This window comes from Amblyomma mixtum, chromosome 3, assembly GCF_055824585.1.
Source record: "Amblyomma mixtum isolate Tamu chromosome 3, ASM5582458v1, whole genome shotgun sequence".
NCBI lineage: Eukaryota > Metazoa > Arthropoda > Arachnida > Ixodida > Ixodidae > Amblyomma > Amblyomma mixtum.
Genome location: NC_143014.1, coordinates 330,425,134 through 330,437,944, shown reverse-complemented (window position 1 = coordinate 330,437,944; position 12,811 = coordinate 330,425,134). Strand labels below are relative to the sequence as shown.

The 12,811-nt window shown below is 46.7% G+C and overlaps 1 protein-coding gene across 1 annotated transcript; it reads left to right on the top strand.

Moving 5' to 3' along the window:
• Positions 1-354: 354 nt before the first annotated feature.
• LOC149355934 (uncharacterized) lies at positions 355-10,721 on the top strand. The gene is made up of 4 exons (XM_089576224.1): positions 355-933; positions 8,732-8,829; positions 9,549-9,769; positions 10,601-10,721. The coding sequence occupies exons 1-4, from the start codon at positions 888-890 to the stop codon at positions 10,719-10,721; spliced, it is 486 nt and encodes a 161-aa protein (XP_089432350.1). The 5' UTR covers positions 355-887.
• The last annotated feature ends 2,090 nt before the right edge of the window (positions 10,722-12,811 follow it).

Genomic DNA, 12,811 nt, shown 5'->3' with positions numbered 1-12,811 from the left:
GGAAAAAAAGTTTCACCCGCGTATAATACGAGTAACACAAGCTCATAGAAGACATTTATTCAAATCGCATCCCGCACTTCACTTCAATTACTTTGTTCTTCAGTAGCGCTTTCTTCGAACATTTCTTTGTCCGACAAATCATCCCAAATGTACTCATCTTCCGTGCCATCGAGGGCGTTCGAGATGCCGCACTTCTTAAGCCCGCTTCAGCCGCCCGGTTGGCGTCACTGCAGGCTCACCTGAGCGCATCCACTCTGCGTAGCACCGCCTGACTGCGTCCTTGAACGGTTTGTTTACACAACCATCAAACGGCCGCGAAAGCTTTGTCGCATTCCGCTGCACGCCAAAAGGGCTTCTTTCTGTTGTGGCCATCCACGAATGCTTCCTTCGACGACACCAAACTGCCTCCCGGCCGCACCGTTGCCGATGTTCTCCGCAGCCAAAATCGCTTGAAAGTAGCCGAGTACTGTTTTCGAGACCGTGACATCGTGCTCTCTAAAACAATATCCACTTCACGAAGCGTGCCTTACATGCTAGCACGTGTGTTGTCAACAGGCGCACGGCACACCGCGACCCCCCGGCGCACCCAACGGATCAACAAAGAAACGACGTCGTGACGTCGTTTGTCGAGAGTAACGAAGCCAAGCCGTAGCCACGCGCCAATAGCGAAGCGAAGCCATAGCCACGCCGCAAAAACGAAACCAAAACATCGAGCAACTTCGAAAATTTTTGTTCGGATCCGCAAATAGTACGAGGCGGAAATTTAGGACGCTAATTATGGGAAAAAACCTCGTATTATACGCGGGTTTTTACGGTACCTTTGATGTGCATTTTGGTGTAAGGACATGAACTCTAACTATACCTAATTCACAGAACTGGCCCCAGCAATGACATCCATCAATGGGGCTAGTGGCAGTGGGCCAGACGAGTTTGGTGAGCGAACCTTCTTGTGATGCATGCCATTTTTTATTTTTCATAATCAAATCGGCCTAAGAAAATGTTCACTGCAAACAAAGGATTTGTCCAATGAGCGCCTGTTAACCCTGTCCTGTGCCACTTGAGGGCGCCTTATCCCCTGAAACTTCTACTCTCATCCTTCCACCATCTCTGCTGTGCCCCTAACTTTGACTGTATGTGCTACATTGACCTTTCTTGAAATTGGTTACATACCCTTCCCAGGCCCCATTTCTTTCTGTACTTTTTATCTCTACTTTGTGTCGCTCTCCTACTCTACTGTGTGATTACATCTATACCTTTCGATAGCTTGCCGTCCTGCCTTCAGTTGCATTTCAAGCCTTTTCATTAAGCTTCATGTTTCTTTCCCATAGTTATCTAATAATTGAAAGCTTTTTAATTGATTGACATCCCCTTTCTTATGAATTAACAAAATATATTAGCATTATTCTGGTCGTCTGGTACATTCAAAGTTGTTAGGCATTGTACCGTGTACAGGTTGAAAAGTTTTCTGGCACAGTGTTCCTGCTGTCCTTCAGCAGATGCGCAGTTAATTGAACCTGACGTCTTTTTTTTTCTTTTTGCATTGCCTATGAGGCTTGCTGTACTGTCCCTTTCATTTTTGGCAGGATATGCGATTTTTCTGAACTGCTCTCGCTCCGCAGTGTTCTGCTGTGTCTTTAAGGCTCGTTTATGGGGGTTCAACGTCCCAAAGCGACTCGGGCTATGAGGGACGTGGTAATGGAGGGCTCCGTAAATTTCGACCAGCTGAGGTTCTTTAACGTGCACTGACATCGCACAGCACACGGGCCCCTGGAACTTCGCCTCCATCGAAATTCCATTGCCGCAGCTGGATCGAACTCTCGTCATTTGGGTCAGCAGCCAAGCGTTATAACCACTGAGCCACTGCGGCCACGGTTGTCACTTGTCACTTAGCCCTCATTATTTCACCAGTTATCTTTTTAGCCATCAGTGTTAGTGTAGTTTGAAAGGGTGTGCGCTAAAAAAGACGTACACAGGGAAAAGATAGAGACGACAGGAAAGAAGCGCAACTTCCAACTTTAATGACAACAAAAGAAGCCAGGCGCACATATATATCCGCTGATAAACAGATATGAGCTGCGTGATGGAGCGTGACCCCATCAACCAAACATAAGACAGCGCAAAAAATGCATATCTAAGTGACATTAAAAGAAACCCAAGAAAGTGAACATATCAAACACCTGCCGAGGTAAGGTAAAAAAGTGGGATTCGTATCGGCTGACAACAATGCATAACAACATGGGAAAACAGAGCTGTATGAAAGATGACACTGAAAAAGAGGATAACACCATAAAAAAGGCTAACAACATGACGAAATTTTTAACAAAGAACAAGTGAAAGATGGAGATAAAAACCGTGTAAAGGGTGGTAAATAAAGGCACATTGGAACATCTAAAAGGACACTAAAACATAGAGAGGCGAACGGGTTAATAGTCTAGATGTACCCATCCAGAAAGGCAAGTTCATTTCTAGACAGGTTAATGGAAGGCGTGCTAACGCACTTGTCTTTCCTGAGGTGAATAAAAAAGGCCTCGATTACTTCTCTTTCTGTCTTGTCCTGAGCCTTAGCTAGAAACTTGGTTTCATTAAACTTGGGGTAGCAGTTCTGGCAACTGCTGCAGTGTAACGGAAGGTTACCTCCAGACCTGTTCTTCATGGTGACGTTGTGCCTGCGGGTGCGCTCATTGAAACATTTCCCGGTTTGACCCACATACACTTTGCCGCACGTCAAGAGAATCTCGTACACAACATTGGCAGTGCATTGTGTGTACACGGTTTGATGCTTGATATTACAGGCCTTCTTAACACGCTTCCTGGTCACCATCGGACATAATTTCGCCAGTTTGCAAGTAGCCGAAAAAACCAGCCTAACCCCGTGACGAGACGCAACTTTCTTTAAATTGTGTGAAAGACCATGCAGGTAAGGTATAACCTGCACAGGTTTCCGTTCTGTTTGATGTTTAGCATGCTCCGAGTTTTTAATTTTTTGCAAAAGGTTTTCAGACATGTTCGTGACCAGATTTGCAGGGTAACCTGCAGCAGAAATTCGGTCGATCTGGCACTGGAAACTTTCACCTATCTTGTGGCCGCAGGATTTTTCTAATGCAGATTTCATGCAAAGAGATACTATGCCAAGCTTTACCAGCTTGGAGTGGGCACTACCATAGGGCAAAAGTGACTTCTTTGAGTGCGGCTGATAAGACCAACACACATGATCATTTGTAAAAATAAGCTGTAAGTCAAGAAACTGGAGTCGATCATGATCTGCTCGTTCATGCGTGAATTTTAGACCCCTCGATGAAGAACAGAAGGTAGTGAGAATTTGGACTACAAGTGTATCAGCAGCACAGTATGAAGGTGCGTTAAGAAGGACAAGATAATCGTCGACGTATCTGAAAATACGTGTTATCCCTGTGTCCTTCAAGCTAGCTTCAAGGCGCCGGTCAAATGACGCCAGAAAAATTCCGCATAAGACCGGTGCGACTGAGGAACCTATACAAATTCCGGCTTTTTGCAAGTAAAACTCATCCTGGAAGCAAATAACAGTGGAATCCAAATAAAACAATAGTAGGTCCAGAAATTTTTCAGTTGTGACACCGGCAGAATTTTGAAACCTGACTTCGCCAAATTCTTCCAAATGTTCACGAATAGCATCCAACAACCCGTCGTGAGGCACAGAGTAAAATAAGTCCTCAACGTCAATTGAAAAACCAGTTGTGGCCGATACCTTGCCTCCCTCCAGTACCTGCACCACTTCCTTTGAGCTTCGAACGAGGTAAGGGTAAGCGCCAGCTTTTCTGTCCAGTTGGCACCGAAGGAAGTCACCCACAACTTTTTGCCACGTATCCCTTTCAGACACAATGGCACGTAGTGGACAAGCAGGCTTATGCGTTTTACCTGAAAAGAATATTTCGAGGCATCCGGTCTCAGCTCCTTTGACCGCCTCGGAGCATGCTAAACATCAAACAGAACGGAAACCTGTGCAGGTTATACCTTACCTGCATGGTCTTTCACACAATTTAAAGAAAGTTGCGTCTCGTCAAGGGGTTAGGCTAGTTTTTTCTGCTACTTGCAAACTGGCGAAATTATGTCCGATGGTGACCAGGAAGCGTGTTAAGAAGGCCTGTAATATCAAGCATCAAACCGTGTACACACAATGCACTGTCAATGTTGTGTACGAGATTCCCTTGACGTGCGGCAAAGTGTATGTGGGTCAAACCGGGAAATATTTCAATGAGCGCGCCCGCAGGCACAACGTCACCATGAAGAACAGGTCTGGAGGTAACCTTCCGTTACACTGCAGCAGTTGCCAGAACTGCTACCCCAAGTTTAATGAAACCAAGTTTCTAGCTAAGGCTCAGGACAAGACAGAAAGAGAAGTAATCGAGGCCTTTTTTATTCACCTCAGGAAAGACAAGTGCGTTAGCACGCCTTCCATTAACCTGTCTAGAAATGAACTTGCATTTCTGGATGGGTACATCTAGACTATTAACCCGTTCGCCTCTCTATGTTTTATTGTCCTTTTAGATGTTCCAATGTGCCTTTATTTACCACCCTTTACACGGTTTTTATCTCCATCTTTCACTTGTTCTTTGTTAAAAATTTCATCATGTTGTTAGCCTTTTTTATGGTGTTATCCTCTTTTTCAGTGTCGTCTTTCATACAGCTCTGTTTTCCCATGTTGTTATGCATTGTTGTCAGCCGATACGAATCCCACTTTTTTACCTTACCTCGGCAGGTGTTTGATATGTTCACTTTCTTGGGTTTCTTTTAATGTCACTTAGATATGCATTTTTTGCGCTGTCTTATGTTTGGTTGATGGGGTCACGCTCCATCACGCAGCTCATATCTGTTTATCAGTGGATATATATGTGCGCCTGGCTTCTTTTGTCGTCATTAAAGTTGGAAGTTGCGCTTCTTTCCTGTCGTCTCTATCTTTTTCCTGTGTACGTCTTTTTTAGCGCACACCCTTTCAAATATGAATATGTACCAACTAGCCCGTCAAAAAGCTTTACTACTGTTAGTGTAGCAGCCGATCAACTCTTCACTGAGATGTGTTTCTCATAGTATTAATGTTTCTACAAGTTTTAATACAGCATAACCCTGCTGATGTACTCCTCACGGGACTAAAAAAAATTGGCTGTGGCTTAGCTCAGCTATGCCAGACATACGTAGCGAGAGGTAATGGACCTTCAGAGGCTAGGCGAACTCGTCGAGCTGCATCTTCACGGCGTCGCTTATTCAGACGTTCTGCACGTTCTTCCTCGGTCTCGTCGCCTTTGCCTTGTTTCGTTCCAACAGCTAAGCTTGGTTTGTTTCAGCCTCTCCGACTCGCTCTCCATCTCTGGCCACAACAGCTTCAACGAACCGCCCTCTTATACAGGCCGCTGCTCATTCATTCATAAATCTTTAATCACAAGGATGACCTGAGGCCCAAGGGGGAAGTGGGTTGGTTAGGTGAAGGTGAGGGTGTCGGTCTCTGTCATGAAGTCTAGCAGGGCACTGAGCTTGCGCTTGGCTTCGGTACTGGGGGCCGTCCAGTCATCGTATGTCTGGATGTGGTAGGCAGAGGTGTAGCAGGCGCAGAGGCTCGCAGTGCCAGGACAGGTCCAGATCAGGTGGTGCAAATCAACAGAGTCAGCAGGGCAATCGGGGCAGCCGATCCTGGTTCGGTGCCATCGACTCGGGATGTCCGGGGTGTACGCTGCACCGGCTCGCACCTTGTGAGCGAGAACTTGGGCCGGGCGAGAAAGTCCAGAAGGAATGGATGGAGTAATGTCTGGGACAAAGTCCCACGACAAACCCCTCTGCTCTTGTTAAAGGCGTGTGATGATAGAGTCAGGTATTATGAGCGGGATGGGAGAACGATAAGGGTGGTCCGAGTTGGTCGGCTCACGCTAAGGCAATGCCGACGGTCTTCCTCTAGCTGCGCGCCAGCAGCCTCGTGGGCAGTCCTGTTCCCGGTCCCTTGTGCGTGATTTCTGGGTGTCCAGTGAATGCATACGTAGACCTGGGAGGTCTCTTGCTGTGCCTACTGCTATCTCTGGCTCTCCTCCTCCTCTGACGTTGCACCAGATGGCGCGGCTCCATCTGGCAACGGTTGCTAGGCAGCGGCGCAAGAAGCGGTGTGACCACGGTGTGACCACCGCCGCAGTGAAAATGCTACTTTGCGACCAATAGCTCTTGCTACAAAAAAAAAAAAATGCAAGAGCGAGGAAACATTAGAGGCAGGAAGTAGGACAAATTTAAAAATGACAGGAATGAAGAACTAAACACATTTATTGCAGTGCTGGCACTTGAAAAAATCATGCAGCATTCTCTGCTGCATTTTCTTACGTCCGGTGAGGACTACTCATTTCTCCAGAATTTACGGGGCTATGTGGCTGTTGCGATCATTGCAAACATACTTTCTGAGAATGTCTAATGCCGCTACAGCCAACATAATGGTTGGTTCCAGCGGAGGCTAGCCCTCGTCCTCTTTGTTGCCACTGCTGTGTGCATCCAGAAGTCACAAAAGATGTGATGAGGTGCGGAAGGACAAAATCAATCGCGCCAGCCACACTAACACTAGCAGCACAATTACAAAGAAACAAGGATAGGTGAAGAAAAAATTAGCTGTGGTTTAGCTCTGATTAAACATGGCGAGAAGCGGTAGCTTCATGTGGCTGCGCTTTGCAAAGCTTTGTTTGTTTCTAGTTTCTCGGCTTGTTGAAAGATTGTTGTTTCTTTGGACTTTGCCGCACGTAGCTACGTGAAACTACTGCTTCTCACCAGGTTTAACCGAAGCTAAACCACAGCTGATTTTTTCCTATACCCGTGGTGTTAGATTTTCTGCGTGTGGAGCGCTAATCTTCCTCTTTGTATTCTTCGTCTTCCTCTTGTTATTCCTCTTCAAACTCTTCTCGAAATCGCCTGTCACTGATCAATCATGAATCGCTCGAATCACAAATTACCATGATATTGCATGAGCGGCTGTGTAACCTAGCAGTTAGTATACAAGAAGCACATATACAGGGTGTCCCAGCTAAAAGTAACGAAGCTTGTAAAAAAGAGGATGATCCCTAGCCGAGTGAGACCAACTGAGGGTTGTTGCCAGTCGCGTGTCCTAGTCTGTAGTATTTTTTTTTATTATGCAAAAATGATTAATTAGCAGAGACTAATTAGCTAACGTTTTAATTATTGCCTACAGGAAGAAAGTGTCAATGCAGGAGTTGTAGATTCCTTTGAAAAATAACCGTTTGCCGTGTTTGCAGCCAAGTACCACTGATACAGCTTCTTTTATTTGACTTAAAAGAAAGCCCGCGAAATACAAAAAGAGCCACGTGATAGGGAAGCAGTTTCAGCGCTCCCAGACGACCAGCCAAGCAAAGACATTCGCTTATCTTTGCAACGTTGTCCCGAACGGGGTTCGGCGTTTTGTGATGGTTGCGAGATATACGTAATTAACTCTCGCATCGGCGCTAGGGCGACCGTTTCTTCAGCGCGTGACGGTGCAAGTTAGCGGCACGGCCACATTCCTATCACTCGAGGCGAGGTTACGCGTGAAAAAGCGCTCCATGCGAGCCGCGCTTCACTTCCTTGAAAAGCAGCACCCGCTCGCTTTCCATGACGCATAAGCAGTTCCTGGTGCATATCTCGCCACCTCCTCAAGACGCCAAAAGCTGTACGGGACAGCATTGCAAACATAAGCGGATGTCGTTGCTTGATCGCTCGTTTGGGAGCGCTGTAACTGCTTCCCTATCACATGGTTCTTTTTGTATTTCGCGGGCTTTCTTTTAAGTCAGATAAAAGAAGTTGTATCAGTGGTACTTAGCTGCAAACAAGGCAAACGATTATTTTTCTATGGGATCTACAACTCCTGCATTGACAATTTCTTCCTGAAAGCAATAATTAAAAAGTTAGCTAATTAGTCTTTGCAAATTAATCACGTTTGCATAATAAAAAAATACTGCAGACTAGGACACGCGACTATCAACAACCCTCAGTTGGTCTCACTCGGCTAGGGATCATCCTCTTTTTAACAAGCTTGGTTACTTTTAGCTGGGACACCCTGTATATCTTCAGTTTTATTGAATTGTCACACCGTGGGTCTGAAGCTTAGTGGTTAGCGCACCTGGCTCTCGCCCAATGGACCTGAGTTTGAATCCCACTGATTGTGAGGTTTATTTGTTTGTTTATTTTATTTGTGGCAGACTTGAAGGTCATGTTGCGTACATGGCGATCTCAGCCGTGCACCTGTAGCAGTGAAGCTACTGCTTCAAAAAAGTGCAACCACTGTGGATGATGATGGCACAGCCTGTCTGAATGCCGTCTGCCTAACACAGTGGTGCTAGACATGCCAGGCCAAGTAAAGCCGCTTTACAAGTAAACATATGACTGCCACTGTTTCTCATTTAGGCTGGCATGGGGTGTTATTTCACAAGTATTACTGTGTAGGAATGTGGCCGAAGTTACATTGCAACGAACAGCAGGGTTTATAATGCATGGAACCCTATTATCATCATGCCAGATCTAGACCACTACAATGTGTAGCAGCCAGGAAAATGCAGCACCCATCAACTCAGCAGCGAGGTTCTACTGTGCAAAGCTTTCACTGTTACCTTGAGAGCAAAATACTTAATTTTTTTCATTTACTTGATAGCCCACAATGTCAAACTGAACTCAGTTTGCTTTTGCTTATATGTGCTGCTGAGGTGCATTGATATTTGTGTACTTCCTTTTCTTGTCAAAAAAGTATGCTCAGCCGAGGAGATGGAGAGCGCCGCGGACTGCCAGCTCCAGCTGCCTGGTGGGCAGGACACTGTGATAGGTTCTGCTAGGGATGATGGAAAGGTGATTGTGCGTGTTCTTAAGTCATATAGTGTATCAAATACCATAGTAGAGTGAGTGAATGATTCTTAATTAAATTGGGGCTGGTACATAGTGAAATGGGTACAGTTTAGAGGATGATGCTAGCTTACAGTAGAAACTTATACTAGTCCCAGTAAGTGTGCCGAAAAGGGTAGTGTGCAAAGCATAGATGTGTGGTTTCAGACAATATCATGTAAGGCACAGGTCAGCATTTCTAATTTGTCATTTTTGTACTTCATTACCTGACGATGCCATAATGGGTCTGCAGTTATTCTTGTCCTGAGGAAATTCTTAGTACACAAATAATTTTTGATCATGAGGAGGCTGCCTTGTTCTGTCAGGTATGCCTAGTTGTTGGTATGTGAAATTTATTCTCATTTCTGAAGTTTGTTTGAATTGGGGCAGAGAACATTATTTCAACTTTTGGCGGTATTTGACTCGCAATGAAGAGAAGCTAGAACTGTCAGAAGATTGTGCTATATATTTCATGTTGCACGCAAGCAATTTCTTTTTTTTCGAATTATAAGGCTAGAAATAAAAAATCTACTGATTTTGGACACTGCTCGCTGTAAAAGAGTGCATTCATGCCTACATAATTTTTATGTTTTTCAGCTGTTTGTTTTAAGTTATGAAATATTTAAAATCCCTTGATTCATTGCTGTTAATGTGTACAAATGCGAAATTCTCCACGTTTGCTGCAGGTCTATGCAGGCAGTGGGCTCTGGATGGAGCCTGGTGCCTGGCAGATGCTCCTGAGAGCACCAACAGACTCAATGTTCTGCCACGGTGCTACTCAGGTGTATTGGACACCTGATGAGCTGAAGAGCCGCAGCGTGACTGGCGTGCTTTCAAATAAGTGCCGGTCTCTTGGCAGAACAGAGGCGAAACCGGCACTTACACCGGAAAAAGTCTTCTCTGAAAGGTGCTAGTGCTTTTTTTTTCTTTGCTTTGAGTAACACCTAGGCAATCAAACTTTGCTTCAGCCAAATACAGTCGCGCTCACTTACAGAAAGCGTGATAGTCATGGAGATCCTGTTCATTGTATCCGAGGTTTGTAACAACTGCAATGTCCTTATTGCATCCAAAACTGCAAAGTCGGGCAAAAGTGACGTTTAGTTTTTGCAAGGTGTGTTATGCCCATACGTTTCTTCATGCAGGCTCTATCACAGCACTTTCAGAGATCTCCACACTGTTTGTGTGGCTCTCGCTAAGATCCGTTCTGCCAGTAACCTGATTTATCTATTTGGTTGTGAAATTAGCGTTCTCAACGACTGGTGGCAAGTCATTGTGCGCGTTCTCCGATCTTGCTGCGACAAAGATAGTGCAATTGACATATCTGCACAGAATGTATAAATAGCATTGCCCGTTGTTTCGAATAATCTCTGTCTTTGGTTTTCATGCAAGCATCTCAATGCATCCAACAACACACAGCAGACGCGGAGTGGGTAGGCCCATGTGTCGTCAGCAATCAGAGGTTGCCAGACAAGCAGTCAGTTCGCAAAGGAAACGAAAATCGTTTTAAAGATATCTGCCGCACGGAATCAACTGAAAGTTTTGGGTATTGTAATTTAATGTGTTGGGAATTAAATGCTACAACAAGGGTATGCACGAAAGTAGGCTTCATGGCCCCTTTAATGGCGAACATTCGTTTCTGTGTTTTTACAATGAGAGTGGTAATTCTGAATCTCACTTTTGCATTTATCATGTATCTAGTTGTGTTCAAATGTGGCCTATTTTGTGTTCTATTGTGCAGCTCTGTTTCATATCTACATGGGAGACATACCAAAGGAGCTTGCAGAGAAGAGACTGAAAGCCGTGCGCATGCACCTCTCACAGAAGCTGGGGGATGTGCAACGAAAAATTGGAGGTCATGAAGTATAAATTTATTTTGCCACTTACCTATGCCGAAGCCGTCAGGCGTCCCCGCCCAGAAACGTTCGTTTCGTACCAGCATCCACCCCAGTCGACACCATTTCGTCCTGCCTGGCCACCACCACAACGTTTCCGTCCATGGCGGACACCGGACAACCTACCCATTTGTTATGTCTGCGGCATTCCTGGCCATGTGATGCGTCCCTGCCGCCGCCAAGTGTTGTCCCCTGCTGCCAATACTGACCCTCGAGGTTACGCCTACGCCCCTCCCCAGCCTTTTCACCGCACTTCGCCTTCTGAGACCACTGCTTCCTCCGATCTCAGGCCGTCTATTCGCCACCGTGCTCCATCTCCGCGTCGTCGCTCGGTTTCCCCGATGCGCCGTCGTCCCTCTTCCCCTTCGGAAAACTAGTGCCCGCAGTTCCGGAGGCAAGAACTGCTTGCTCGTCACCAAGCTCAAGACCTCGACTTTCTCCGACAAATTTGATCGCGGTTTCTGTGGAGGGCACCGATGCTTTCGCGCTTGTTGACACCAGTGCTGCTGTATCTGTACTAAGTGAGAAATTGTGCCGCCAGTTACGAAAAGTGATGACTCCGCTATATGGTTTTATGCTTCGCGCCGCTAATTCGCAACTTATTGCGCCTTTGGGGGCATGTACAGCCCGAGTTACTATTCAGGACGTTCTGTATATTGTTGAATTCATCGTCTTCCCATGGCCGTCTCAAGACGTCATCTTAGGCTGGGACTTTCTCTCCCAACATGATGTTGTCATCGACTGCGCTCGTTCCGAAGTCGCCCTTCTTCCCTTCGGCGACGACTCTGTGAACGCTTCCACTAACTTGTGCTCCAAGCTGACTGTGGCTGATGACGTCATGATCCCGCCGTGCTCTGCTGTGCTCGCCTCTGTTCATTGCGACTCTGGATCCAACGGCCCTGTCATCTTCATCCCGTCCGACTCCTCTGCTTCTCGCCACTGTCTACCCCTGCCTTTCGCCGTGCTTGCCGTCTCAGCCGGCTGCAGCGCCTTGCCCCTGACGAATCCATTCCTGTGCCCCTCCACTCTTCTTCGTGGTGAATGCTTGGGATGTGTCCAGCCTTTCGCTTCCGTCGTCGCCTGGGACCCTTCTGAGGACGACTCCTGCCGCCTGCAAGTGTCTTCACTTACTTCCTCCTCACCGTCTCCTGATCCCGTTCCCGAGGCCGTCTTTGTGGGCTCAATCGACACAAATCTTTCGCCACCGGAGAAGACCCAGCTTGCGGCCCTGCTAGATAAGTTTCGGTCATCGTTTGACTTCTCTCACCACCGTTTTGGTCGCACTTCAGCTGTTACCCATCGGATCGACACTGGCGCCCATTCGCCGTTGCTCCAACGCCCATATCGCGTCTCGGCCACCGAACGCCAGGTTATCGACACCCAGGTCAATGATATGCTGCAGCGTGGCGTCATACAACCATCACACAGTCCTTGGGCTTCCCCCGTCGTCCTTGTCACCAAGAAAGACGGCTCTATCCGCTTTTGCGTTGACTACTGGCGCCTCAACAAAATCACCCGAAAAGACGTCTCTCCGCTACCCCGCACCTCTACCAAGATGTAACGGCCTTTATTGACAGTTGTGAAGGCCGGTTAGAGCGGGCAAGGACAGGTCCGGTCCCGGAACAGTTCACGCTCTCGTCTCGCGCCGCGCGTCGGCTCTGCTGCTTCAGCTGCCGATCGTCGTCTTCTCATCTCGCGCCTCGCCTCGGTTCTGCTGCTCTGACTGCTGATCATCTTCCTCTTTACAGGTTTCTATTTTATAATAAAGCTTTCGTTTCCCCTAAATCTGGTTGTCAGTATATATATCGTAGGGCATTACAGACCCTTTTGGCCAGCTTAATTGGAAAATATTATTAGTAGCAGGCGCTGCCTTTTTGCAACAGCTTGCGATGCACTAATCGAAGAAGCTATGTTATCATGCGCAATGTGCAGCACACATTTCTGAGTGATGAAAAAACTTATCTATGGTGCGCCATTAGGACTGGCGTCCCTCATTAGGCCTAACACTATCCCGATACCTGCAAGCAGGATCTGTGCCAACAGGCCGAAGCCATTAG